The 27,641-nt window shown below is 36.9% G+C and overlaps 1 protein-coding gene across 1 annotated transcript in view; it reads left to right on the top strand.

Annotated features, from left to right (window-relative positions):
• Positions 1 to 22,723, top strand: part of Ptar1 (protein prenyltransferase alpha subunit repeat containing 1) — a 34,004-nt gene extending 11,281 nt beyond the window's left edge. Inside the window, exons 3-7 of the mRNA XM_090329670.1 lie at positions 5,070 to 5,136; positions 11,807 to 11,911; positions 13,943 to 14,156; positions 16,346 to 16,650; positions 19,340 to 22,723. Of these exons, the coding sequence (XP_090185796.1) occupies positions 5,070 to 5,136; positions 11,807 to 11,911; positions 13,943 to 14,156; positions 16,346 to 16,650; positions 19,340 to 19,682 (1,034 nt within the window). The 3' untranslated portion in view covers positions 19,683 to 22,723. The remainder of the gene's footprint in view (positions 1 to 5,069; positions 5,137 to 11,806; positions 11,912 to 13,942; positions 14,157 to 16,345; positions 16,651 to 19,339) is intronic.
• The last annotated feature ends 4,918 nt before the right edge of the window (positions 22,724 to 27,641 follow it).

A 27,641-nucleotide genomic window follows, 5' to 3' on the forward strand; every position in this document is an offset into this window, starting at 1 on the left:
CATTCTGTGGGCAATAACACTTTTTTTTGTAGCTTTTTTTTGGAGATGTGATTGAAGTAGTTATAATTTATGAACGTACCAATTTTCTCTGAATCCCAATCAAACTCAGGTCTTTTGAGTCTCTTTTCTGTGTTGAAATGAGAAAAAGAAAACAAAGCAAAACAAACAAAAAAAAGCAGTGCAACAATTCCTTTATCTATTTTTCTGAGTCAGTTCCTTACTGTAGCTAATAATCTCTTAATTACCTATTTTTTTCCCTTAGTGCTCCCCCAAATTAAGCCTTCATGTAGGCAAATTATGTTTATTTTTTACTCTCTTTCCGGGGGACTTCTCATCTAAGACCATGTTTTCTAAAGCTTCTTTTCTCACATACCTTCAAAAGTACTCAGTATGCTGGTAGACTGATTTTTTTTCTGTCAGTTACTGTGCTTGAACTCCGGGCCTGAGCACTGTCCTTGGACTTTCTCAAGACTAGAGCTCTGTCACTTGAGCCACAGTACCACTTCTGGCTTTTCTATACATGTGGTACCGAGGAACAGAACCCGGCTCTTTGCGCATGCTAGGCAAGCACTCTACCACTAGGCCAAACACACACACACACACTCACTCACACACACACACTCTCTCTCCCTCTCTCTCCTCTCTCTCTCTCTCTCTCTCTCTCTCTCTCTCTCTCTCTCTCTCTCTCTCTCTCTCTCTCTCTCTCTCTCTCTCTCTCTCTCTGTGTATGTGTCCCCGCCTTAAACCTTGATATTTAGGATTATTGATGCGAGTCACTACACTAGCATCCATCTTTTTAAAAAAAAATTTTTTTTTTTTTTTTGGTCAGTCACAGGGGTTGAACTCTGGGCCTGGTGGCTAATTGGAGGTAAGAGTCTCACAGACTTAACACCTGGGCTGGCTTTGAACCACAATATCAGCCTCCTGGGTAGCTAGGATTAAAACTTTTTTTTTTTTTTTTTTTTGCTAGTCCTGGGCTTGAGCTGAGGGCCTGAGCACTGTCCATGGACTTTCTCAAGGCTAGAGCTCTACCACCTGAGCCTCAGCACCACTTCCAGCTTTTTTCTATGTATGTGGTACCGAGGAATCGAATCCGGGTCTTCGCGCATGCTAGGCAAGCACTCTACCACTAGGCCAAACTTCCCGCCCCAGATTAAAACTTCTTAAGGAAACTAAATTTTTGCCTGCTCTCATTAACATGATGAGTTTCTTAGACGTTTGGAACACATGATGTTTAGTAAATCTGCTCAAGTAGTGATCTAGTGCTGCTATGCTGAAGTTTCTCATGGAGAATGAGTGTTTTGACTTGTCAAGAGTAGAGAGGAGAATTCTATTAAAGTATAAACAAGCTGGTCACCAATATCTCATGCCTGTAATCCTAGCTACTGAGGAGGCTAAGCCAAAAGGATCTCAATTCAAAGGTGCCTAGAAAAAGAAGTCTGTGATGCTGTCTCCAGCTAGCCAGCAAAATGTTGGACTAGCTTAAGGGACAGAGCACCAGCCATGAATAATCAAGCCAAATAAGAATATGAAGCACTAAATTCACCACCACCACCACCAACAACAAAAAGCAAGCGGGGGCATAGTGGCTCATGCCTGTAATCCTAGTTCCTCAGGAGGCTGAGATCTGAGAGTCAAGGCTCTAAGCCAGCCCAGGCACTAAAGGACGTGAGACTCTTTTATCTCCAATTAACCTCTAGAAAATGGGAAGTGGGGCTTGGCTCAAGGGTAGGGCTGTAGCCTTAAGCTGAAGAGCTCAGGGACAACGCCCTGATGAAGCTCAAGCCCCCTGACTGACAAAGAAGAAAAGGAAAGTAACTATCCATTAATGTAGAAAGGGTGAATCTAAGTGACATAGTACCAGTTTACACAGGTAGTATAGCAGCTTTTTGAAAATTATATAAAAAATTCTACAGATCTCTCATGTACAAAGCTTTCCACATAGCTAATTATATGTCACTCATTTTTGAGGTTTATATATTTAGACAACTTCACTTAAAAACAACTTTGATTAATGATGAAAATACTTCTTAGTTGTTAAGTAGCTGCAATTTTAGTTGAACAGGTATTTATTTAACAATTACATTGTGGCAGACAGCTATGGAGGAATGGAATGAACTTACAACATTATGAAATTGTCACTGTCCCCATTTCGTAGGTTAGGAAACACACACAAAGAAGTTATGTTTTTGGGGTAAAAACAAGATGATTGGGAGGGGTTGGGGAAAGGGAAAGTGGAAGAAAAACATGGGAAAGGGGGTATCAAAGTTCAAGAAGTAATGTACCCACTACCTGACAAATATAACCCAGCAGTAAGATACAATTTTTTTTAAAGGAAGTTATGTTTTTATAGATAGTAAGAAGCTGGAATTCAATTCCAAAGGCTTTAGCTGTGAAATCTGTCTTTTTATTGCCTCTTGTACTGTAGTCTAACCTGGAATTTCTTTTGGGCAGAGGCTCTGGCTTATTCATCTTCAGTTCCTTTCTTATCTGCAACAAAATCTGCTGAATGAATAAATAATTTAAAAATGCCTCCCTAATATATAGTATACTTGAGTGAAGTATAATACTTATTTAAGAAGTAAAGTTTAAATGTGTACAAAACAGACAAAAGAGTTCTGAGTTAGATCAGTGAGGACAGCCTTTATGAAGATGTACTCTAAGAGCTTCTGAGATATATATATATATATATAAAAACAAAACAAAGCACTTTTTTTTTTTAAGTCTTTGAACACAAGCAGACAGTTCTGGCAGAAAAACAAGGAAGCAGGTAAATCTGAATTATGTGCAGAGAAAAGAAAGCAAGCAATAGAGGGTATGTTTAGAGTACAGTGAAGTTTGATTACAGATAACACATGGAAGGAAGCAATGGGAGCCCGGCTGATGAGAGAGGGGCACCCGGTTTGAGAAGGCTTCATTTCCTAGTATGTGTCCCCAGCACCAAGTGCTATAGCCCCATTGTTGCTGACTTAATCTCTTTGAGCATGCACTGTATGTCACACTTTTCCATGTCTCTGGTTTCTCTGCTGACTTAACAATCTCCCAAGGGTACTCTAGTAATAATTAGTTGCAGCTTCCTGTTTCATAGAACCCAAAAATATGGTATATGCTTCTACTTCATAATTATTTCATTTTACTTTATATAATTATTGTTTATATGTTGTTCTAGTTGAGGGCAACCATATTAAGAGCAAGATCAGGACGTGTATATAATTATTTTCTTTTAATTCTAGGGACAATTTTAATATTTTAAAGTTTAGTCTTTGCTGGCTGTTGGTAGTTGAAATATTTGTGAGATTCCATGAATAATGGCAGTATTATTTTCCTTGTCAATATTAAATTACTGCTGAAAACTATGGAAAGTAAAAACAAAGGGTTAATGAGATTGTTCTCTGTAGGCATACTGTGTTTATCATATAATAATTTGTAATAACTGAATGCAGGTAAAAAAATAAATGTATACTGATCCTGCTTTGTACTCACATTTTAAAACGTTTGGCAGTACTGAAATTACCAGTTCAAAATAAAAATGTTTCTCATTAAGATGCTGTGAGAGTGAAATAATTGATTTTGATATTAACTAGACTTTAAGTCACTTACATCTATTCTTAGACTTTATGGTTTTTATCTTTTTCCTGTACCCTGAAAATGTCTCATTTGCTTGTTGTTTACACACATTTCAATTGCATTATAACTAATTTGTTGAAAGCAGTCAGATGTTAATGTACTCACAAGCTAATTGGATGACTATGAGCAAACCCTCTAAATTCTGTAATACTAATTTTCCTTTTGTAAAGTGGGATAAGAATGTCTTGGATGTTATCATGAGAACTCAAAAAGTGATGTGAACGTCGTTCCTGGTAGCATGCGTGTTTGGAATACAAAAGTGCTACATGAATTATAACTTGTCTTTATTACTTTATTTAATTGATACTTAATATAATTTGGGGTTATATAATTTAGTATTATGCTCCTAGAGTGATAATCCTACTTGTAGAATTAGTTTCAGTTTCAGTAAAATTAAAAATATCTCTAAATTTTACTGATGTAGTTTTGTGGGTTGTTTTGTTTTGTGGTTTTTTGTTTTGTTTTTTTTTTTGTTTTGCCAGTCCTGGGACTTGAAATCAGTGTCTCAAGACTGTACTTGGACTTTCTCAAAGCTAGCACTCTATCACTTGAGCCACAGCACCACTTCCAGCTTTTTTCTGTGTACGTGGTACCAAGGAATCTAACCTGGGTCTTTGTGCATGCTGGGCAAGCACTTTACCACGAGGCTACACACTCCTGGCCCACTGATATAGTTTTTTTATAGACACTATTATGGAATTCGTGAGTAGGGTATTTGTAGATAAACTATCAATAGAACAAAGTTATGTAAATTAAAGATACAAACTAAGACAAAGTACAGGGTTTTGTTGTTTTTTTTTGATCCATCACATTGTTTTTTTCCTAGCCCTGGAGCTTGAACTCAAGGACTGAGCACTGATTTTGGGTTTTCTCAAGGCTAGAACTCTACCACTTGAGCCATAGCACAATTTCTGGCTTTTTCTATGTATGTGGTACCAAGGAATTGAACCTGGGTCTTCGTGCATGCTAGACAAGCACTCTACCATTAGACCACACTCCTGGCCTCACATTGCTTTAAAAAAAAAAAATTGAATTATATCCAGGCTCAGTGGTCCACATCTGTAATCCCATCTGTTTAAGAGACAGACGTCCATCTGGGTTCAGATCTACCACAGGCAAAACATTAGCCAGATCCCATCCTAATCAGAAAGCTAGACATTCAAGCTACCTATGAAAGTAGTGCCAAAATGTTCTAAAAGAATGAAGAGATTATTCTTCATTGATATAATATTGTTTCACAAAAGTAGAAGGAAGTCTTGAGGATCATCTTTGTGTCCCTAACAACTTCTGAAAGGGTATCTGATTTAAAAAAAAAAATATGAGACATGCATTATTGTAATGAGAGAAAGAGAGAGGGAGGAAAAGATGGAGAGAACCTTAGAACAAACGGGTGTCAGAAGGACAGGACTATTTGCTTTTAATATGAGTTCTCTTTATTTTAGAATTGATAGATGTCACTTGCACCCTGCTTCTTCTAAACCCAGACTTTACCACTGCATGGAATGTGAGGTAAGTCATTTTCATCAGTGAAAAGATTTCCCAAGACATATCAACCTCTTGAGTTGTTAGGTATTTGGAAAATGAAATATAAACCATCATGTCCTTGGCATCCTGTACTTAATTCTTTATAATACCTCCATGACAGTTCTAAGATATATGCTATGTTACTTTTTGTGTGTCTGAGTCTATTTTCTATTGCTTGAAATACAGATTTTCTTATTGCATTGCAGCAAACTGTGCATATATTTTCCTTCCTTTTTTAGAGAGTTATAGACATTTGGCATAATTGACCTGGTTATAAGGCATTGGTTGGCATATTTTATTTGAGAAGCACTACAATTCAGAGGGAAGCATGTAGGATGAGGACTCAAGGCTCTGAGCTTTTCATTTTAGTCAGTCACATTGTAATCTCTGTTGGAAAATCATTTGAAATCTATAATTCTCAGTATTTGGGAACCAGAATCATATTTTTTAAATGTATCACATTCTCTGATTTTGATTATTACAGCTTTTAAATACAAAATATTTGATAGATTAAAATTCAAGTGAAGGTTCTCTCTCTCTCTCTCTCTCTCTCTCTCTCTCTCTCTCTCTCTTTCTCTATCTTTCTGTCTTCCTCTTTCCCTTCCTTCCTTCCTTCCTTCCTTCCTTCCTTCCTTCCTTCCTTTCTTTCTTTCTTTCTTTCTTTCAATCATGGGGCTTGAACTCTTGGCCTGGGCGCTGCCCCTGGCCCCTGGAGCCACTGTGCCACTTCCTGTTAATTAGAGATAAAAGTCTCACAGACGTTAGTGCCCAGGCTGGCTTGTGGGCAGAGGAGTGTAGGTAGACTAGAAAGAAGATGGAAATAGGGGTTTTACAGTTTTAAATAAGAGTTACTTGAGCAAATACCAACATGAAGTTAGAAATTAATCCCTGTGAACTCTGGGATAAGAACCTTCCAAGTAGAAGGAATGGCAAGAAGACAAGCTCTCTGTCATGCTTACAGAGTGTTCCTGGATGCTCTGGATCAGCAAGGAAGGCAGAGCAGCATAAATGATAGGCAGTATAACTGACAATCTGGTCAGATTAATGGGCCATGCCTAATAGAGTTTTTGTAGATCTTTATAAGCTGTTGGCTTTTCCTCTAGGTAAGGTTGGAATTCATGAAAATTTCTCAAGCTGAGGAGGAACAAACAGTATGTTGTTAAAAAAAAAAACTCTGGTTCCTATATGGCATAAGTTATTGATTGTAGGGAGTACTTGGGAAATTAGGAAGTAGTTGCAACAGCAGCAGCAGAAGTAATTTGGGTAAGAAATATTGGTAACTTGAAGAAGAACACCAGTGAAAATGGTGAGAAGTATAAAGGTCTAGACAAGTTTTAAAGTGTAGATGGTGAGTTGGATGTAGGAGAAAAAGGTAGTCATGCTTGAGTCTGATTTTTGCCCTGAACAGCTAGCAGAATAGAGTTGACATTTACTATAGAAGTTCATTTAGGACAAAGGGTGAATTAGTTTGAAATTCCAAGAGGAAATGTGGGCCACATATAATTTTGAAGTCACCATAACATATGAATGCTTTTAAAGCTTTTAATATCATTATTATTTAATGTATATATTACTTAATGCTTTTAAATAGAGAAAAGTACCAGTCTAAAGATTGAACATTGTGACACTCTAGTATTTTAAGACTTGTGTAATCTAGGCTGTAGCAACCTGTGACTGCCGTGCCCTTGATATGTGAATGGGAGCCAAGGACTGTGGCCCAAGCCTGTAATCCTTTCTACTCAGAAGGCTGAGATCTGCGGATCAAGGTTCAAAGCCAGCCTAGGCCCTAACAGTTGTCATGAGACTCTTATCTCCAATTAACCTCTAGAAAACAGAGAGGCCTGGCTCAGGGGTAGGGCGGTAACCTTGAGCTATAGAGCTTAGGGACAGCACCCTGGAGAGTTCAAGCCCATGGCCCACCTAAATAAATAAATAAATAAATTTTTAAAAACAATGTGAGTGGTCTCAATTGAGACAAGTTACAAGTGTAAACTACACAGTAGACTTTGAAGACTAAGTATCCCCAAACAGTGAAATATTTCATTGGTAATTTTTAGATTAAATATTTGTTGAAATTTTAAGAAATTTGGGGTATATTGAATTAAAATGTTTTTATTTTAGGATAGCTCACATTTGTGAGTCACCTATATCTACTAGGCAATGCTATTCTGTTGCTTGTAGGAGAAGAAAGACTAAGCAAAGGAGACTTTCAGAAAGGTGTTGAATTTATCATTCTCCTTTCCCTAGTGTCTAACTCTAGTACCTGGCTAGAAAATATGTAGAAAAAGAGGTAGTTTGCCAAAACTGTGCATTGAAATAAATTCAGTGAAAAAGAGAGTTAATAAATACTATTTATATTTCTATTTTCATATTCTCGATTAGAGAAAAATTGACAATCATTATCCTGTAGTAGTGGTTCATGCCTGTAATCTGTCACTCAGAAGGTTGAAATCTGAAGGATTAAAGTTTAAAGCTAGCTCAACCAGAAAAGCCTTCAAGAACCCATCTCAGTTAATCAAGAATGCCAGGCTGGAGATGTGCTCAAGAGGTAAAAGATAAAAAGAAAAAAAAATCCTTTGGCAAAACTGTTAACTGTAAGAATACACACACACACACACACCTGTTTGTCTTATCTCCCCACCCACATACACACATAACCCATTATTCATTAAATGATACATTACAAGGAGATACATAGATACAAATTTGATTATAGTCTTAAGACTATAGAAGTTAATTCTATTTCATCAGTTAACTAGCAGTGCGCTTTGGGCAAAGCTTTAATTTCTCAGACATTTCAGTTCTTTTATGTATTAAATAGCAGCATTGATCTAGGTGAATTTTCCTATGATTTTTGTGAAACTGATTTTTGGTTTATATAGGGTTAGGTTTTCATGTAAAGGGAAATTGCTCCATAAATCTTCATAAAACTTCATTGATGTTTATAGCAGATCAGTTGATCTTAAGAATTATTTCAATAAGATTGTTAGTAATGATTTATGCTGAATGAGTAAGAAGGGAACCTTAATTTTTAAAAGTTCCACTGGGACTATATTCTGGTAAATTTTGATTTGTATTGGTAAGGTTGTCATACAAAGATACATATCCATGAATACATTTTCAGCAAAAATCAACCAACTTTGTAAGTAAATTGGTCTAATCTTGCTAAGTCTCTTGCACAGATACCCAGCACTAATGTTCAATTATTGGTGTATTTCTTCTGCAGTTAACCTTGAAGGTATTGAGTGATTCTGACTGTATTTTACAAGCTGCTAAAAGCAGGTGTAATATACCTGTAATTCAATTTGTCATTCCTACAGTTTAGGGGGGGCAAGTTTTTGAACTGATCTCTTGGGGATACAGTGAGTAAGAGTTGTATGTAGGTTAAAAATCACTTTCTAATAAAAATGGCTGCTTTGTTTTTACATTGAATTTGTTCTGAAAGTTGGTGAATTACTTGATGAAAGAGGCTGACTTCATTATAATGTTCTACTGTTTCATCAGTCTGTGAACTCAGAGTAAGCAAAACATCAGTGAGGAAGTAGACTAGTTTGGCACTAGGCTCTATTCAGGTCCTTTATTTATAGCCCATAATTTAAATGTATAACTTATTATTATGCGGAATTCATGTTTGACTCTGAAATTTTGATGTAGAAAACCCTGAGGAAGTTACTGAACCTCTTCTGTAAGGCTCAGTGACCTTGTCTATGAGTTTAGAATTTATAGGTTGGAAACAGTGGAAAGCTAGTACTTGTAAACTTAAATAGCCAATTCTAACATCAAGGTAAGAAGTATACAAGATTGGCCTGATATATCTTGTAGAGCCAGAATGTAACGAAAGTGCTCACCAAACAATGGGGAAGGGACGAAAGGGTATCAATGTATGTGAATTAATGCACCTTCTATCTGGCAAATATCATGTAACCCTTTTATTAATTACAATAAAAAATATCAAAAAAAGAAAAGAGCCAGGAGTTGGCTCACACTTGTAATTCTAGCTCCTCAGAGGCTAACAACTGAGGATCATGGTTCAAAGTTATCTTGAGCAGAAAAGTCCATGTGATTCTTTAACTGCATTTAACTGCCACAAAATGCCAGAGGGGGAGCTGTGGTTCAAGTGGTAGGACACTAGCTTTGAGCCAAAATACTCAGGGACTAACCCTAAGTTCAAGCCTAAAACTGGCACAAAAATAAGACAAAGACGTTAACAGTAGAGAAACTGGTTGTCTTCTCTATTAGTCCATATAACTTTTCTGTAAATCTGAAATTTGTAAAGTAAAATAAGTTTTGTGGTTTTGAAGATTGAATATTGGCAGTTTCATATGGCTCAACAAATTATTCCTTACAGTAAATTAGATAGCAAATGTAAATCACTGCTCAAGGGAAGTGTTCAAGGGGCTGACTTAAGGGAAGTGCTCAATAAGTATTGGTTGGTTTTTTTTGTGTGTAGGTTTTTGTTTGTTTGTTTTTGAGTTTTTTGTCAGTTGTGGGGCTTGAACTCCAGGCCACTTCTGGTTTTCTGGTGGTTATTTGAAGAGTTACATGAATTTTCATGCCCAAGCTAGCTTTGAACCACAATCCTCAGATCTAGCCTCTTACGTAGCTAGGATTACAAGCATGAGTCACTGGTGCCTGGCTAAGTATTCATTTTTATGAGAATTTCTGTTATCATCTCAGACAGACTAACTGAAGATTGAATAAAGATGGCATTTACTTATTTGATTCACTGTGTTATATACTCAGGTAATCTTTGTAGACTTGGTCTCAATTAAGATACATATGACTACTTGCCTCCTAAAGAAATCTTAGAGTGACTGCAGGAAAAAATTAAAAGAGTTAATAGCTAATCGTTTTGCAAAAATACACAGTCACCTTGGGAAACTAAAAGTTCCCACTGGTGTTTTAGTACAAAAGTAGCTGGTAGCTGAGCTCTGATGGCTCACACCTGTAATACTAGCTACTCAGGAGGCTGAGATCTGAGGGTCGCAGTTTTAAAGCCAGCCTGGGCATGAAAGTCCATGAGTGACGCTATGATTCAAGTGGTAGAGCGAATGCCTTGAGCTGAAGAGCCCAGGGACAGTGCCTAGGCCTAGAGTTAGAGTTCAAGTCCCACGACCACCCCCCCACTCCAGAAAAACAAAGTATAGCTGGTTTCAGAAATAACCACAGCCTTCCAGGGAAAGTGATGGGTTTTTCATACATTCTGTTTAGTTTGTGAATAATGCAGCAAAAATTTTAAGGGAGTATCATACTCTTTGAAATATTTGCTATATGGAAGACCTCCCCCCCCCTTTTTTTTTTTGGTCTGGGTGCTGTCCCTGAGCTCTTCAGCTCAAGACCACCACCCTACCCTTTGAGCCTCAGCCCCACTTCCTGTTTTCTAGTGATTAATTGGAGATAAGAGTCTCAAGGACTAAAGTGCCCCACGACTTTGAACCTCGATCCTCAGATCTCAGCCTCCTGAGTAGCTAGGATTACAGGTGTGAGCCACTTCATCCAACTCGCTTCTGACTTTTTCTATGTATGTGGTACCAAGGAATCAAACCAGGGTCTTTGTGCATGCTCAGCAAGCACTCTTACCACTAGGCCAAACTCCCAGTCCCCTTTTGTTACATTTTTATAAAAGGCTGTCCTCATTTAAGTAATTTCCTCCTACACCAAGTCTTCTGAAGCCTTAGCATGAAGCAAATAACAAAACATATTTGATAAGGCTGAAATTAAAGTCCCCTCAAATAAAACCACTTTGAGTTCTTAAAACGTTTATTTTGGGTGTGATGGTTCATGTCTGTAGCCTCAGCTATACGAAGGTGTAGATGTAGGTCACCATTCAGCTGCCATCCCAGGAAAAGTTAGCCAGAGACCCTACCTCAAAAACAGTCATGTGGTGACTCACACCTTTAATCCCAGCTACTTGGAGGATTGTGGGTCAAAGCCACACTCAGATCCTGTCTTAACTAGAGTACAGTAAAAAATGGGCTGGCTGGTCTCAATTGGTAGAGTGTCTAGCAAGTGTGAAGCTGATTTCAGACCCTAGTGGAAGGAGGGAGAAAGGGAGGCAAGGAGAGGGAGGAACAGGAAGGAAGGAAGGAAGGGAGGGAGGTTGGTTGGTTGGTTGGTTAGAAAGTAAAAGCAATTCTTCACTATGTTGGATCTCCCCATAGATACTTCCATCAGGTCATCTAACTTTTGGATATGAGAGAGGCCAGAGAAACCTCTTTGCCTGTTCCCAAAGCCATTACAGTTCTATTGTTGGAAGATTCACTTTCTCTAGAAGCTCAGTAGTTAATTTGTTTTTGTTCCTTTGATTTTTTAATAATGATAATTTGTTCTTGATTACCTTATGTGACATTGATGATAATTTTATAATACCATAGTGGGATGGGGGCTTGGTTTTTGGGGGTTTTTTGTTTTGTTTTTTTTTACAAAAAATGTTATTATCTTTAAAGATTGTAACAGGGTTTTCAATTCAACTTGTCAATTTATCAGTGCAATGCATCTTGACCAGTGTCAGCCTTTCCATTTTAAAAATTGATTTTATTAATTTCATTGTTTTAATTAGTGGAAATTCACTTTAGAATGAGGTTATATTAAAAGCCCTGCAGAATGATTGAGTAGAAAGATAAGTAATGTTTTTATGTATTTTTTTCTTTTTCAGGAAAGAGCTGATCCTCTCTGGCACTTTAAATCCAATTAAGGACTTATATCTGGGAAAACTGGCCTTAACTAAGTTCCCAAAGAGTCCAGAAACATGGATTCACAGGTGTGGTTATATATAAGATCATAAGATCAAATATTCATTTGCTTTTTTTTCCCCTGGTACTGAGGCTTTTTTTTTCTTTGCCAGTCCTGGGCCTTGAACTCAGAGCCTGCCTGAGCACTGTCCTTGTGCTTTCTCAAGTCTTTGTGCATGCTAGGAATGGACTCTACCACTAAGCCAAACTCCCTGTTCCTGGTACTAGGGCTTGAACTCAGAAACTTGGATTTTAATTCTGTTTTTTCCAGTCATGGCTGGCACTCTACCACTGAGGCACCACCTCTGCTTCTGGCTTTTTGCTACTTATTTGTAGATTTGTCTGCCTTGACTGGCTCTAAACTGTGATTCTCAGTTCTCAGCCTCCCAAGTAGCTAATATTTGAGTGAGCCTATAATTAGTCATCCAGGTGACTGGCTTGGGTACTGACTGGATTGCTGGAGAAAGAAAATACAGCTTTTGAGGGAGGATTGTATGTTGGTTCACAGCATATATTCTAAAGCCATGTTAATAGTGTTTGTGTCAAAGGACTATGTGTTCCATATGTGCTTACATCTTAGCTTCCTCACCTATAAAACAAGAGTGATAATTATACCTGTCTCATAATATTAATAGTTGAATATCTATGAGATAATGCAGGTAAACACTATTACAATACCTAGCATGTATTAAATAATAATTGTTGCCTGTTACTACCTGTTTTTTTATTATTATGGAATTGCATTTAGATATTAATCTATAATAAGAAAATTGAGTTTTTAAATGTGTAAATGTAAGGTTCTATTCCTAGTAAGAATGTCAGTCTGATGGTTATGATCATAAAACTTAATTTTGAAAGGGACCTATGGGCTACTGAAATGAATGGTGAACAGATTGAGTTAGAGCTGTTAAGATTATAAATATAAAGAGCATTTTTAAGGTGGTGACCTAAGACAGCCAACATGCAAAGAAGGGTTCCCAAAATCCTGATCATCGGGAAGTATTGATCCCCCAAACTGCTGTTATTTGACAGGAAAGGAGTATTGTGATCTTGCCGATTGTTATCAGTAGAGAATTACTCTGAAAAAGTTTATTTTCTTCAGATTACTCCCTTCCTTAATCTCGTGCCTTTTTAGAATTTCAGGTCAGCCCAAGAGTGTCTTTGCTGTACTCTTGCCTCTGTTTTGCAAGTCAGCTCCAGTAATATTTTCTTCCTTACTAGAAATTGGACTAGCAGATGTTAGAGAATTGTATGGGTTTTTGTGGGGGAAGCAGGGTCAGAAGGAAGCTATGATTCATATATGCATCCATTAATTATTAGCTACCTAATATATTTAAGAAACATTTTGTTGTTAAATAAAAACTCCCATAATTAAAAAGATGATGAAGTTGAATTTCCTGCTCAGTTTTCTACCTCTCTGGATTCAAAGTTTTTGGTCAAAAGAACGCATTTATAAGAGGGGAAAAAATTGTACTAGCTAAAGACATTAAATAGTTAGAATTTTTTAGTGCTTTTCATTTACGTATGTGCTAATGCAGATTTTAAATATACAGAAGGAAAATCTTTGAATAAAGACATTTGGAACCCACCTTCATGATTTAACTAATATATTTGTGGTATAGAAATTTGCCTTAATGAAAGCTGTCAAAATACAGCTTCTTGACAAGTGCCAGTAGCTCGCACCTGTAATCCTAGCTACTCAGGAGGCGGAGATCTTAAGGATTCAAGATATAAAGCCAGCCTGAGCAGGAAAGTCGTGAGACTTTCAGATGTGGATGTGTGGCTCGAGTGGTTGAATGCCAGCCTTAAGCAAAAGTGCTAAGAAATAGGACAGGCCCTGAGTTCAAGCCTCGGTACTAGCACCCCCCCAAAAAAAAATCATTTGTAAACAAAAACACATAGGACTAAGCATATATATGTATTTACTAGCCTTTTAATACCCCAAGCCCATCACAACTACATTTAGCACACACACCAACTAGTTTTGGTGTTTTATTTATTTTTTTCTCTTTGAATTATGTTCTTTTCCTCCTCGTCTTTCACATATGCTACCTTGACAGGCGATGGGTGCTACAACAGCTGATTCAGGAAAGTTCCTTGCCTTCCTTTGTGACCAAAGGAAACTTAGGAATAATTCCTGCAGAAAGGACACAGCGACTAATACAAGAAGAGATGGAAGTCTGTGGTGAAGCAGCAGGAAGGTACCCAAGCAACTATAACGCCTGGTCCCATCGCATCTGGGTTTTACAACACTTGGCCAAGTTAGATGTCAAGGTAGGACTGTTAATTGGCATCTGGAGCAAAGCTGCCTGTCTGCCCTCTAAATCTGCTGGTATTAATTCACTCTCAGAAGAGCTGTAAAAGGAGTAAAGGAAAGGAATAACGATACAGCAACCCAAGAGGGTCATGACAACTGTTACCTCCAAAGAAACCAGCAGATGTAGAAAGTGCAGTTTGTTTAGGGAACCACTTATCATGATACACTGGTAGTCCAAAGAAGGGTAGCTCTGTCAGAAAAACTGAACACAACTTACTTTTCCCTGAAACAGGAAGAGTGCCTTTTACAATTGGAATTACTTCCTGGTAGTATCTGGATGTGTAAACCTCCAAGGGTGGTGAAGAAAAGCAGAGGCAGAAAATCATACCTTGGTATTCTCAAACTTACAGCCTATACATTATCTGGTGATTTCAAAGTCCCAGTATAGAGAGTGGAATCTACTGGTTTAATTAGTTTATTTGTTTTATCCAAAGGTTCAGGAGCTTGTTTGGATGTCTTAGTTAGGTTAGAAACTCTCAGAATCTAGTATTTTCAGTTTAGAAATAAAGATGATATTACAAGACTTTAATTAAAAACCAATTTAACAAGTTTTCGAAGAAGCTGAGCATAGGTGGTTCATGCTACTCAGGAGGCTAAGATCTGAGGATTTTGACTCAAAGGCAGTCCAGGCAGAAAAGTCCCTATGGGACTCTTATCTCCAATTAATCACTCAAAAACTGGAAGTTGGGGGGAGGGTGGGCAGAGGCTGTGGAGTATCTGGACTGAGGTTTTTAAATATATTTCTTTCTCTGACCCATCAGCACAATAAAAGAAAAAAAAAAGTAGAGAGGGCTACCCTTGAACAAAAGAGCTCAGGGACAGCCGCTAGGCCCTGAGTTCAGGCAGAGAGAAACATGTGTGAAACATTTAGCTGATACAGTTTTTCTGGAAGTAATCTCAGTCCTTTGTTCCCATTCATTTATTATATGCCAGTGCCAGAGAGGGATGAAAACATCTGTTAGAGATGAATAGATAACTTCCAGGCACAGATCACTCACACCTATAATCCTGCTCAGGAGGCTGAGAACTGAACATCTCAGTTCAGAACCAGCCCAAGCTGACTTTGAGACTCTTATCTCCAATTAACCACCAAAAACCCAGAAATGGAGCCGTAACTGAAGAATACTTGCCTTGGGCACAAAAGCTCAAGGACAGTGCCAGGCCAAGTTCAGCCACAGGACTGGTACAGTACATACATGCAAAGGCATGTACCCAGTAGTCTCTAGTATTCTCTTTATATAATGGAACACATAAGTATTATGGAGGTTCAGAAGGGAAAAAGAAGATTTCTTCTGAGAAAGAAAAGAGATGTGTGAAACGTAGACAGGTGATTTTTATATAGGCAAAACCAAGGACCCCTGACAAGGTAGTATACCCATGTTATGCAGGCCACAGGGGAACCACAGTGGCTAGGTATTGGTGGCACACATTTGTCTCCCAGGTAATGGAGGGAAGCACAATTAGAAGGGTTGCAGTCTAGGCCAGCCCAGACATAAAGAAAGAGCCATCCTCAAAAATAACCAAGGCAAGGTAGATGCCAGTGGCTCACATCTGTAAATCCTAGCAGCTCAGGAAGCTGAGATTTGAAGATGCTGATGGGAAACAAGCCCAGGCAAGAAAGTCTGTGAGATCTCAACTCCAGTTATTTACAGAAAAGTAGAAGTTGAGCTGTGGCTCAAGTGGCAGAATGCTAGCCTTGAGGAGAAAAAGCACAGGGGCAGTGCCTAGACCCAGAAATCAAGCTCTAGGACTGGCATACACACAAAAATAAACCGGTAGTCAGAATTTATATTTAATTTTTTAACCTATACTACCATTGCTTCTAAATGAATATCCTAATGTTCATCATTTTAGAATCTGATTTTTCTCCATGCCAGTAAGTAAGCTATTTATCAAGGTCAAGAGGGGAAAAAAATGATCACAACTTCATAAATTTTGTGAATTACCAAAAAAACTCTTCCATGACTTACCCCAAAACTCTCCCATTTTATAAAGGGAAGGGGAAACTAGCATGTATTAAGCTTCTAAGTGACAGCAGTGTGGTGTTTTCAAAATAAAGATTGTTTCAAAGACAAATCAGAAGTGTTAACTAGGAAAGAAAACTCTTGGAAATGTCTCTTCTCACCTCCCTTTCTTCTTCCCACAGATTCTTCTTGATGAACTGTCTTCTACTAAACATTGGGCATCCATGCATGTTTCAGACCACAGTGGATTTCACTACCGCCAGTTTCTACTAAAATCTTTGATTAGCCAAACTGTGACAGACACTTCTGTATTAGAACAGAACTCTTTGAGAAGTGAGCCAACTCTAGTTCTTCCAAAAGATGAAGAAGCAACAGCTTCAGCAGAAGAATCAAGGGTCAATCTTCCCCAGCTTCTAGAAGAAGAAGTGGAATTCAGCACAGATCTTATTGACTCTTACCCAGGACATGAAACTCTCTGGTGTCATAGGTAAGCAATGGAGGCTTTTCCTGAGTAAGAAAGGGTTTGTGTTTACCATACCATGATCATAATCATCATCATTCAGAGGTTCTTCACACAAAATTTACCTGTTGAGCATCGTGGCATTCATACATACCTGTGCAACAAAATCCCTACATTACTTTCAAAATGCAAGCAAGGAAAACAAAGCAGTCATGAATTTCTCTACTCATCTTTACAGATCCTAAATTCTAGCATGTCTTGGATAGAATGCTGTCATTTGTTTTTAAGAAAAGTAAAATCCCTTAACAGATAATTATGATGCAGTCAGGATTGAGACTATTAATTAGATCCTGAAGAAAAGGTAATTTTTATATTTTTTTCCTTGCCTTACATGGTCTGCAGATTAACTTACTTTAAAAGAATCTCTTGATACTTTTTTTTAAAGCAAATTTGTTTACTTAATCAAAGTTTACCAGTCTTTAACCTGAGTTTTGAGTACATTTCACAAGGCAAATTTCATGCTGAGATGAAATCTATGTAAGTGAACTTCTTGCTTCATTTATTTTGGATCTTCCTCTACGGGAAAGCATCTTTGTCTTCATTAAATACAAATTCTACTTCCAACCAGAGGATTCGGTTTGGAAGGGAAAGGCTTGTCAGCACTAGCAGGAAGTAGATGCTTAAAAATACATTTATGTTATTCTTAAATTACTGAGTTTACCTCCCTTTATCCAGATTAGTCTGTTTGAGATCTGGTTAGCTGCTAATCTATTCTAAGCATACCTTCTTCCTACCTCCCTTTTTGGCATCTTCATCAACAGAGAAATTATCATCTCTCTCTTTGTTTTTTTGTTTTTTTAGGATTTTTTTGTTTTGTTTTTTTTTCATTTTTTTGGTCTGTTGTGGGGCTTAGACCTAAAGGCCTAAAGGCCTGGGTGCTGTCCTTGAGCTATTCAGCTCAAGGCTAGTGCTCTACAAGCTGAGCCACAGTACCACTTCTGGTTTTCTAGTAGTTAATTGGAGAAATAAGAGACTTTAGTGCCCAGGCTGTCTTTGAAGCCTGATCCTCAGATCTCAACCTCCTGAGTAGCTAGACTTACAGGCATGAGCCATTGGCGCCCAACTACCAGCTACTTTTGTACTAAAACACCCGTGGGAACTTTTAGTTTCCCAGGGTGACTGGTGTACTTTTTCAAAACCATTAGCTATTAACTCTTTAATTTTTTCCTGCAATCACTCTAGGATTATCATCTCTTAAGACACTTATCCCACAATTTCAAGAGAAAAAAATCTTAACTTGAGGTTATTTTGACATTTAAAATTTTTGTTGCCATTTTGTATTTAGGTGTATTTAATATACTTTGGATTTTTTTTTTGATAGATGTTATTGAGTGCTGGCTAGCAGATCAGAACTTTTCTTTGTAGAAAGTTAACTTTAGAGTTAGGGAATGAAAACAGTTGGGGGTAGGAGTGTCAGGGTGGGAGGTGGGGGTAGAGTGCTTGCTTGCCTAGCATGCACAAAGTCCTGGGTTTGATTGCTTAGTACCACATAGCTAGAAGTGGTACTGTGGCTCACATAATAGAATATTAGCCTTGAGAAGGCTCAAGGCTCAAAGAAGGCCCTGGCCCTGAGTTCAAGTCCCAGGACTGGCAAAAAAGAAAAAAGTTGACTAGACTATGTAGTCTAGTTTTCTGCTACAGATTCATTACTATTAGGCAATGAATGACTTAATTTTATTATCCATTAAATTGGTACATTATATGTTTCTGATCAACTCTATAATATTCAGGGAAAATGAATGGAGTTACACTTTAAGAGCTTTAGAGTTGCTTGTATGAATGATGAAGTAAAACAACAGAACCTATGTAATTTATTGGATTATACACAGCAGTTATGCCAGTGAGGCACAGGGATTGTCATTTTTAATTTTAAGCAATCCCAGGTGATGATAAGGTTAGAGAAGCTTTTCTTTTACAAAGAAGTTAGAGATCATCTGTTTTGCCCTAAGTGCTGCACATATCCACTGCATATGGGTATTTAGTGATGGATTTAGGAAAAAGTTCAGTATGTCTAGGTAATAAGAGCAATGGCTGCAAATGTATTCTGCTTTAAAAGGGTAATATAGAGGCCATGAATTAAACCTCCAGAGGAACTGTTTATCCTTTATTTCTTAATCATGCATCTCTTAAGGTATCCATGAGGTTTGTTTCAATTTTGTTTTACATTGAGCTAAGACCTGTTTCTGGTTTTTTTTTGCCAGTCCTGGGCTTGAGCTCAGGGCCTAAAGACTGTCCTTGGACTTTCTCAAGGCTAGAGCTCTACCACTTGAGCCTCAGCACCACTTCTGGCTTTTTTCTATGTATGTGGTACCGAGGAATTGAACCCAGGTCTTCGTGCATGCTAGGCAAGCACTCTACCACTAGGCCAAACTCCTGGACCTGAGCTAAGAACTATTTCTAATGTCATGATATAGAGTACACCTTATGGTTATCTCAGCAAATACTTAGTGAAAAACTTTATAGTGTTGAAAACTTGATTCAGAACCTAGAGATTCCATCTCAACTGTTTTCCCTCCTTTCCCTAGTTATTTCTAGGTTATGAAATGAACAGTCACCAGCATACTGTGTACTTTCAAATTGTAGCAGTTTTTCCCCTAAAAAGCTTGCTTTTGTGTTACAATTTTCTTTGTTTTTTCTCTACCTCCTCCCCCCACAGGCGGCATGTTTTCTACCTTCAGCATCATTTAAATGATAGGCCTCCTGGCAGCACAACCCAGCTTTCACCTGCCGATAGCCCTGGAAGAGCTTTGTATGATTTGCACCTCATCCCACCAGGTCCCCAACTGTCTCAGGCAATGGAAGTAGATGGACTGAATGACTGTAACAAGCAAGGCTATTGCCAGGAAACCAAGCGCCTGAAGCGAACCCCAGCTCCAGCCTCCCGAGACCTAGAAATGGAGCACAGGTTCATTGATCAAGTATTATCTACCTGCCGGAATGTTGAGCAAGCCAGATATGCCAATGCATACAGGAAATGGCTGGTCACGTTGAGTCAATGAAAGAGGTGGAATGATCCTTAAAGTTCCCCTTTTAGTGCAATATTGCTTTCTTTTCTTCCTGACACAGCTGCACCAATTTTTTGCCCTTCCTAGCTAACTATGTGTTCCTCAGCTGTAACTTAAAAGTCCATAGTAAGTTTTTTTTAATTTATTTTAAAAATGCATTCCTTTGGTGACAGAATAAGAATTGTCTAGCTCCATGCTACTAAACAGTAAGTCTTATTTTTTTTTTATTTGTTATACTCAAGATTTCTATATGTTGAGCTTCTCATTTGGATCTTCTAATGAGTTTATATGTATGCCTGTACCTACTTCAGTTCAGTTGGTGCATAGCCAAATTTTTCTTTAATGAGAATTTTATATTGTAATTCAGCTTAACATCAATACAAATGCAATATGACTTGATCTATTTGTTCAAAATGAACAATCAATGAGAATCAAATAACTAAATAGATGGATATCTAAAAATATAAACTACACCTCTTTCTCTAGCATGTTCTCAAGTCCTAGACTAAGATAACCAAAGTCAGAAGTATTAGAATTTACATGAAAATATGCTTCCAGTGTAATCCATTCTAAATGGGTATATTAAAAAAAACTAGGGTTTGTGTAATTATAATGCTGAAAAATATTTTTATTACTAGTTTTGGTAGATTTTTATCTTACATTTGGTATATGCCAAAACAATCAAGTCAACCCTTATAAAAAATTTTTTTCTTTTAGAAAAAAAACCCGCAGTGCCATTTTAGTTAACTACTTTTTTTTCTTCCTAAAATCTCTTATGAAAAAAGGGAAACATACATTGAAATGTATTCATATAAACTTCCTTTTTAAACATTTAAATTACTGAGATTATACTAGATATACAAGACATTTTTTGTGTGTGAAAGCCAAGAAAAAAAGAGTAGTTTTGAAGATTAGTTCTTCAATTTTTATTCTAAAAATGAAACAAAACACTTTGATACTGAACTTATCAGGGATGAGGTACCAAAGTATCCACATTATAGCTGTATCTTACCTTTTCAATAATAAGGGCTGAACTTTACAGGTTGATGAAGTGAAGGTGAGGAATGGGTCACATAATGATCATATTTCCCTTTTGGTAAATAATCAATTTCTTTGCACACACCTTTCTCCTTTTTACTAGTCTGTTCCATCTTTTATCACCTTTACTGTTGTGTGTTTTCCCTCATCTCACTTTCTTCACAGATGCCTACCGAAATGAATTGCCCTTTTTCTCTGAATTCCATACATATCTCTAAAATACAAAATAAGACTACTTTACCTATCCTCTTTTTTCATGCTTAGTGACATGAAGGGTGATGAGAAGGATATAGGGGAAGACAGGTTTCTCCTGTATTAGGATAGTGGAAAGCTTGAACTTGTCTTAAGGGAAACAAAGTTGGTCTATTTCTTGGGCATCATGGTTTTGTGGAGTTGTGGACTATTGAACTGAGTGAGACGTTGAAGAACACCAGAAAAACTATACGGCGTGTCCCAATAGGTAGACAGTGGTTCTTCGCTTTGGGAGCAAAACTTAACCTTTTTTTTAAAAGTGGATTTTATACTGTTTAGGTGAGAAAATAATTGCCATCATAAATATAACTCCATAATCCCTTGTACACAAAGCATATTTTGAATCAGATACCTCAATTTTACATAGATTTCATGATGTTCAGCTCCTGTGGCTATTAGGTAGAAACAACAGAGGCGACATTAGAATTTTCATTCATTCCACTGATACTTGTTGCCAAGTTCTGGCCACACTTGGTATTAACTTTTATCAAGCATCAGATTTAGTATCCCAATCAATAGGGTTTATATTATCCTTTGATTTGGGTATGTGTCAGGAAATAGGTATGGACCTTACTCTAAGAAGATAGCTAAATTTTTATAGTGCCCCATGCCTTTTATACCTCCACTAAATATATATTTCCATCATTGGTGTTAACTGCCTTCATATACCCTAAGGCTCAACCTTTCTGAAGCCCTGCAGCCTTTTAATAGATCTTAGTCTCTTGTCTTCCTAACAAAGTTATAACTAAGAAGTAAAAATACAAATATCCAAAAGATGTCGTTAGTATGTGACTTTTGTGGGCTATCTTATTTTTAATACGTATATTTTTAAGTATTCATTTATAGAAAAAATTGTCATATATGGTTGTGTTTTTTTAAGTCGTTTACTTTTAAACTCACTAGCTTAATAATGTCTGATGAAATGCTAATGAAGTAGAAAGAAAATGTCTAATTCAGGGATTTGTTCATCTAACTTTTCTACAAATACGTAGTTCAAACAAAATGTAAGTTAAATTGACAGATTTTATCTGGCTCTCACTGGACTACTATCAGGTAATTTAATACCATCCTGTGGCTCAAAAAAACTACTGACATGCAAACAGCTATAAAATCTAAACTTTTACCTATTTTGGTAATACACTGTTTCCAGGTTCTGTATGCCTTGCACATTTTGAGGATTCACTATTAATGACCAATTAAAAAAGAAAACAATTGGTCATGAGTGATAGAGTGATGATTGAACAATTATTAGATTGTGAGCAAACAGTATAGACTAGCTTCATAATACTTAGGGAGCATTACCACATTTAAAACAAGTTAATTTAGATGTGTTTTCTTTATTTCTTTACCTTGTTTAAACTTACTAAGGCCCAGACCAGAATTGCAGTTCTCTGATTATTAGTTAGCTGTAGTTTACATTAAAAATTCACAATTACTGAGAACCACTTGTATTAAGAATACTGCTTTCTTTTCTTTTATGATGTTTAACAACGGATCCAACCTATAGAGCCAGAGCAACTGTTGGATAGTTTAGCAATTCTTTGGTTTTAGTGACTTGTACTTGCATAGACATTTTATGCTTCTCTTTTCCCCAAACTTGAACTGTGGCCCTTTCCTTATTTCATAAACTTGTAAGTCAGTTTTTTAAGCTTAAGGACTTTTATAATGCATTAATATCCCCTATTACCTCTGGGCCCAGACTTTCAGTCATATTTCTTAATCCTTTAGCATGGTTCTACTTTAAATTAAAAACTTCATTAATTTCTTTTTCCCTTTTTTTTTTGGTGGTAGTGCTAGAAATCAAACTCCATTTCATTAACTATTCATAGAATTCAATGTATATAGAATTGTCACTAAAAGCCAGTTAAATCTTCAAATAAGGGCTTCTGTGACATGAGATAAAGAAATAAAACTTTGCAATTTTTATGCAGTAGTCTAAAAAACATGATAGATAGTGTGTCATTTAAATATGTTTCAGGTCATCTCAGTTTACGCTTGTTGAATGACTGGGTGTATGCATGTATGTATGTGTAGCAAGAAAAGAGAGGACTTGTAAAATTGCTGCAAATAAATTGTCGATCTTGAAGTTTCCCTTATATAGCACAAGATGGTATCTGAAACGGGCTGAATGCAATTTGGGAGTGGAACTACCACTTGCTGTACAACAATCTCTACCTTAGCTCCTTGAATTTTAGATTTAGCCATAAAAGAAAGTAACACAATTTTTTTAAAGCTATTTTCAGTTAAGTGTTACTCTGTCACTAGGTTATGTTTAAAGGATGCTAATAATTTCAACATTATAAAAAAATCTGAATCTTTTGTCTTGACTGTCTTTCTCAATAAAACTGACTGTGCTCACACACACACACACACACACACACACATCTGCAAACACATGGACACACACGTACATACACTTTTTTTTATTAAAAAAAGAACGTAGAGACAAACTCCGCATCACATAGCAGTAGCAAAAAACCCCACATACTCCAAGAACTTCACTTTACTGCTATACAATGACCCTTAAAAAAATACAGCTACATATCCTATGGTAATTTGAGTGCCTTTCTTACTTTTGAGGGGAACAGCTTATCTTATTTTGAAGTCTAATATTTCAGTCAAACTTGGGACAGAAGTTCCATTAAACAGCTGGTAAGGACTCCTTATTCTCACTGCTAGGCATATTCCCAGAAGTATTGGTCTTTCAGTGAGATACTGATATCAGAAGGCAACAGCTGGTGGTGTCATCAGTTATCTTGTTAAGCACCCTACAAGAATTCTTTCTGACAAGTTTCATTCTGAATGTTGTAGGCATCACATTTAGTGGCCCTGCAGTTGAAGACAGACTGTAACATGTACATGTGTTCAAAGAGAAATAGGTACCATACCCTAAGATTTAATAAAAAGAGAGAAAGAGAAGCCAGGTGTCAGTAGCTCATGCTTATAATCTTAGCTGCTCAGGAAGCTGAGATCTAAGGATCATGGTTCAAAGCCAGCCCAGGCACTGAAGACTATGAGACTCTTATCTCCAGTTAACCACTTGAATACTGGAAGTGATACTGTGGCATCTCTAGCCATGAGCTGAAGAGCTCAGGGACAGGGCCCAGGTCCAGAGTTTAAGCCTCACAACCAAAAAAATAGATGGTTGTCCTTTTTTGTTGTTGTTCTATTTGGTTTTGTGGTGCTGGGGATCAAGCCCAGGACCTCACATATGCTAGAAAAGTACATGTGTGTGTGTGTGTGTGTGTGTGTGTCCGTCCGTCAAGCCCAGGACCTCACATATGCTAGAAAAGTACGTGTGTCTGTGTGTCTGTGTGTCCTGGGGCTGTCCTTGAGCTCTTCAGCTCAAGGCTACCACCCTACCCTTGAGCTAAGCCCCACTTTCCATTTTCTAGAGGTTAATTGGAGATAAGTCTGAGGTCCTTTTGTGCCCAGGCTGATTTTGAAACTTGATCCTCAGATCTCAGCCTCCTGAGTAGCTAGGCATGTAATAACAGGCATGGGCCACGGAGCCCGGCGAGAATACTCTTAGCACTGAGCTGTAACCAGCTTCTTGGATTGTTGTTCTACATGAATCCTTTGCCTTACTTTAAAGACCTTCCTTTCCTCCCACCTTAAGGCTTGATATATAGTTCAAAGGCAGAAAAATAGGACTTCTTTTTAATGATCACAATAACTATTTGAGACTAACAGCGTATCATCTTATGTGTTTGTGTATGGAAGGAAATAGGAATTTCATATTTCAGGATAGCAAATAATTGTCCATTGTAATTTCATAAAAGCATATGTAGTTAAGATTCCAAAGTGCTTTACAGAGAATTCTTGTGTAATGTGTCCCTATCAGGCAGCAGTACTCTGTGTTTATAGTGGATCTGGAGTGGAGGGGAAACCCCAAGCTCCCACTTTAGACTTCTCTACTCCCACCAGCCCAGCCATGTCAGCTCTGTAAAACCAAATTCTTTGCTTAAAACATATATAGGGAAGTAATTGGTCTGCTGGTGAAACATAGTGCTTCCAAGAATATCAGCTATATATAGTTTATGCTTTCTGGACAGTAACGTGATCTACAAAGCAAGCCCTGACATTTCTTTATTAGTCAGTTATTATTCCTCAGGGTATAGATTTAGTCAATTTAGGACAAAATTTTATATTCAGTGGTAAAAAGAAAAGGCAAAAATATGCTAAATATACTACTAGCTCTTAAAATTTTAGTATATATAGTATTTTTTATAAACCACTACCAGTGCAGTAGCTAGTAGAGATACCTTGACTGCCTCGTTCATCTTGCTGCTGGCTCCTCATGAGTCTGTTATTAGTCTTACCCATGTCTTGTGGAAACGATCACTGAATTTATTTTTCCATGTTTGGGCAGATGGGAAAGCTTGTATTTTAGTGCATATCACTCTCAACTTTTAGAAATCCCATCGAGGAAAATGATCCCTATTGTTTTTCAATTTGACAACTATTTTGCTTTCTAAGACTTCCGTTTCCTTCAGAATATTTATGGACATATCCTAAACAATGTGCATATATATGTGTATATATATATATATACACATATATATACGAGATTTGGAGCTTGAATTAATGACTTTTTTTTTTACAAAGGATTGTGTTCCAAAGATTTTTTTTTCATATTTGCCTAAAACACTCCAGTTTAGTTTTCTCCAACAAAGTTAGAAATCTAATAGAACTGCCAATTCACTCTAAATAACCAAATTATTTTAGTAAACTTCATTTTGAGTTGTTGGAGTTTTATAAACCATTGCATCCTCATTTTTCTCCCAGGCCTTTAGGCAATCAGCCTTAATTTTTTTTTTTAATCTGGCGATCGCTTTCCTCAGAGTACTATGCAGCATATATTATTATATTATTTGTTTACAAAGGGATGAGGTTTTGATACCATAGGGATGTATACTGACTCAAGCGGTCAGAAATGGTTGCTTCTTTCTTCCCTTAATCAGTTACCACATATTTGAAGCAGGTAGGCTGAGTGCAGTCACGGGAGGTGTTGACAGACAGTTGTAACAACACACAATGAGTTCTCAACAAGGAAACTTGTTATTATTTCACTGAGGAGTATATTCATAGAGTAATATATGAGTAAAAATGAAAAATTTATCATTTGACATGAATTATTAAGCATATTTAGGCTGGAGTTAGTAACGTAAAAATACTGTTTATGTAGAACATAATATGGATAAAGGAGATGTGAAAAGTTTAGTATTTTCCTGTGCAAGGCACAATAATAAATGTGATGGAATGTCTTTAAAAATGATGATTGAACTCTGGGGGAGAACTACTGTAATGTTCTGCATTCCATTTCTCATCAGTGTGTCTAGTGCCTATCTTCTTTAGGCTTTATTTCTTCCTAAATCTTAGTTATTTTCCAGTGTCTTAAAAGCGGTGATGTTATATTACATGAAGTAACTTCTTGTTTTTCTCAAATATCTTTAGGAAGTTTTCATGAGTGACAATAATTTCAGTATCTGTTCGCTTTCAGCTTTAAGAGTATTTTTGTCAGTTTACCTAATGTAAAAGTTAAGCAATTCTGAAACAAACATTCCTACTTGAGCTGTAAGGAACCAAGTGTGTGGTACAAGTGTAATTAGGCATTACCTTTTGGTGAAGTTTTGGTGCATGATTATGATGCTGGCCTTTGAGTAAAGTGACCTCTGTCAGTATTTTGTTTATTGTGTCTTTTGCTAAGAAAATAGAGTAATATGTACTACATTCACTTACTGTTTTTTATTTGGACAAAAGGAAAGACCAGGTACTATAAGTATGCCATGTATTTACAAAACCTAAAAATGTGAGGAAGAAAAGGATTTTTTTAAGTAATGAGTTTTTAACACACTTTAGTGTCTGATTTTTAGACATTACTTAGTTGCTTAGTTTAAGACTGAGGGCTTTAAGGGAAAGGTCTTGATACCATTAGCATTCACTATGCATTTTAATATTACATTGCTTGTAGATTTTAACCAGCCACCTACATCGAAGTGGGAAATCTAACACATGTGTCCATTTGCCCTAATCAACCAGGTAAAGAACATTTCAGTAAATTGCAGTTGATATTGTACTTTGTACTCCAATGGATAAGTTGCATCCAGGTCATTTGGTGAAGGGTCAGATCCTAGGCATTCACAGGTTAGTCTGGCTAACTTGTTTCACTGTGGATAATGTCTTCACTAATCGCAACTCTGCGTTTCTTAATCTGTCTTCCCCAACATAGCAGGCTACATTGAACCTTCTTCCTTTAGCTCTTTCATAAAGTAACCCTTTACAAAAGGGTTAATTATTAAAGATGAAGTATTTGTGAATTTTTTTACATTTAAAAGATATATCTTGGAAGGGGATAAGAATAAATTTTCAATATGGTACAAGTAGAGTACCCTGTGGTATTCTGGAAGTTAGTACTGTAGAGTGCTTAAATTATTAGCTAAATTCTAAGGCTACAATGATTTTATATTACCTGTAGCTGCACTACTCAATAGAAATATAACGTGAGCCCCAAAATACTTTCTAATTTTCTTGTAGCCGTGTTAAAAAGAGGTAAAATTAACTTTAATAATGTTTCATTTAACCCAGTATGTTAAAAATAACATTTGTATAAATAGTCAATATAAAAATTATTGAGATATAATAACTTTTCTTTCCATAAAC

The sequence above is a fragment of the Megascapheus bottae genome, chromosome 3 (genome assembly GCF_031878675.1).
Source record: "Megascapheus bottae isolate mThoBot1 chromosome 3, mThoBot2.hap1, whole genome shotgun sequence".
Taxonomy (NCBI): Eukaryota; Metazoa; Chordata; class Mammalia; order Rodentia; family Geomyidae; genus Megascapheus; species Megascapheus bottae.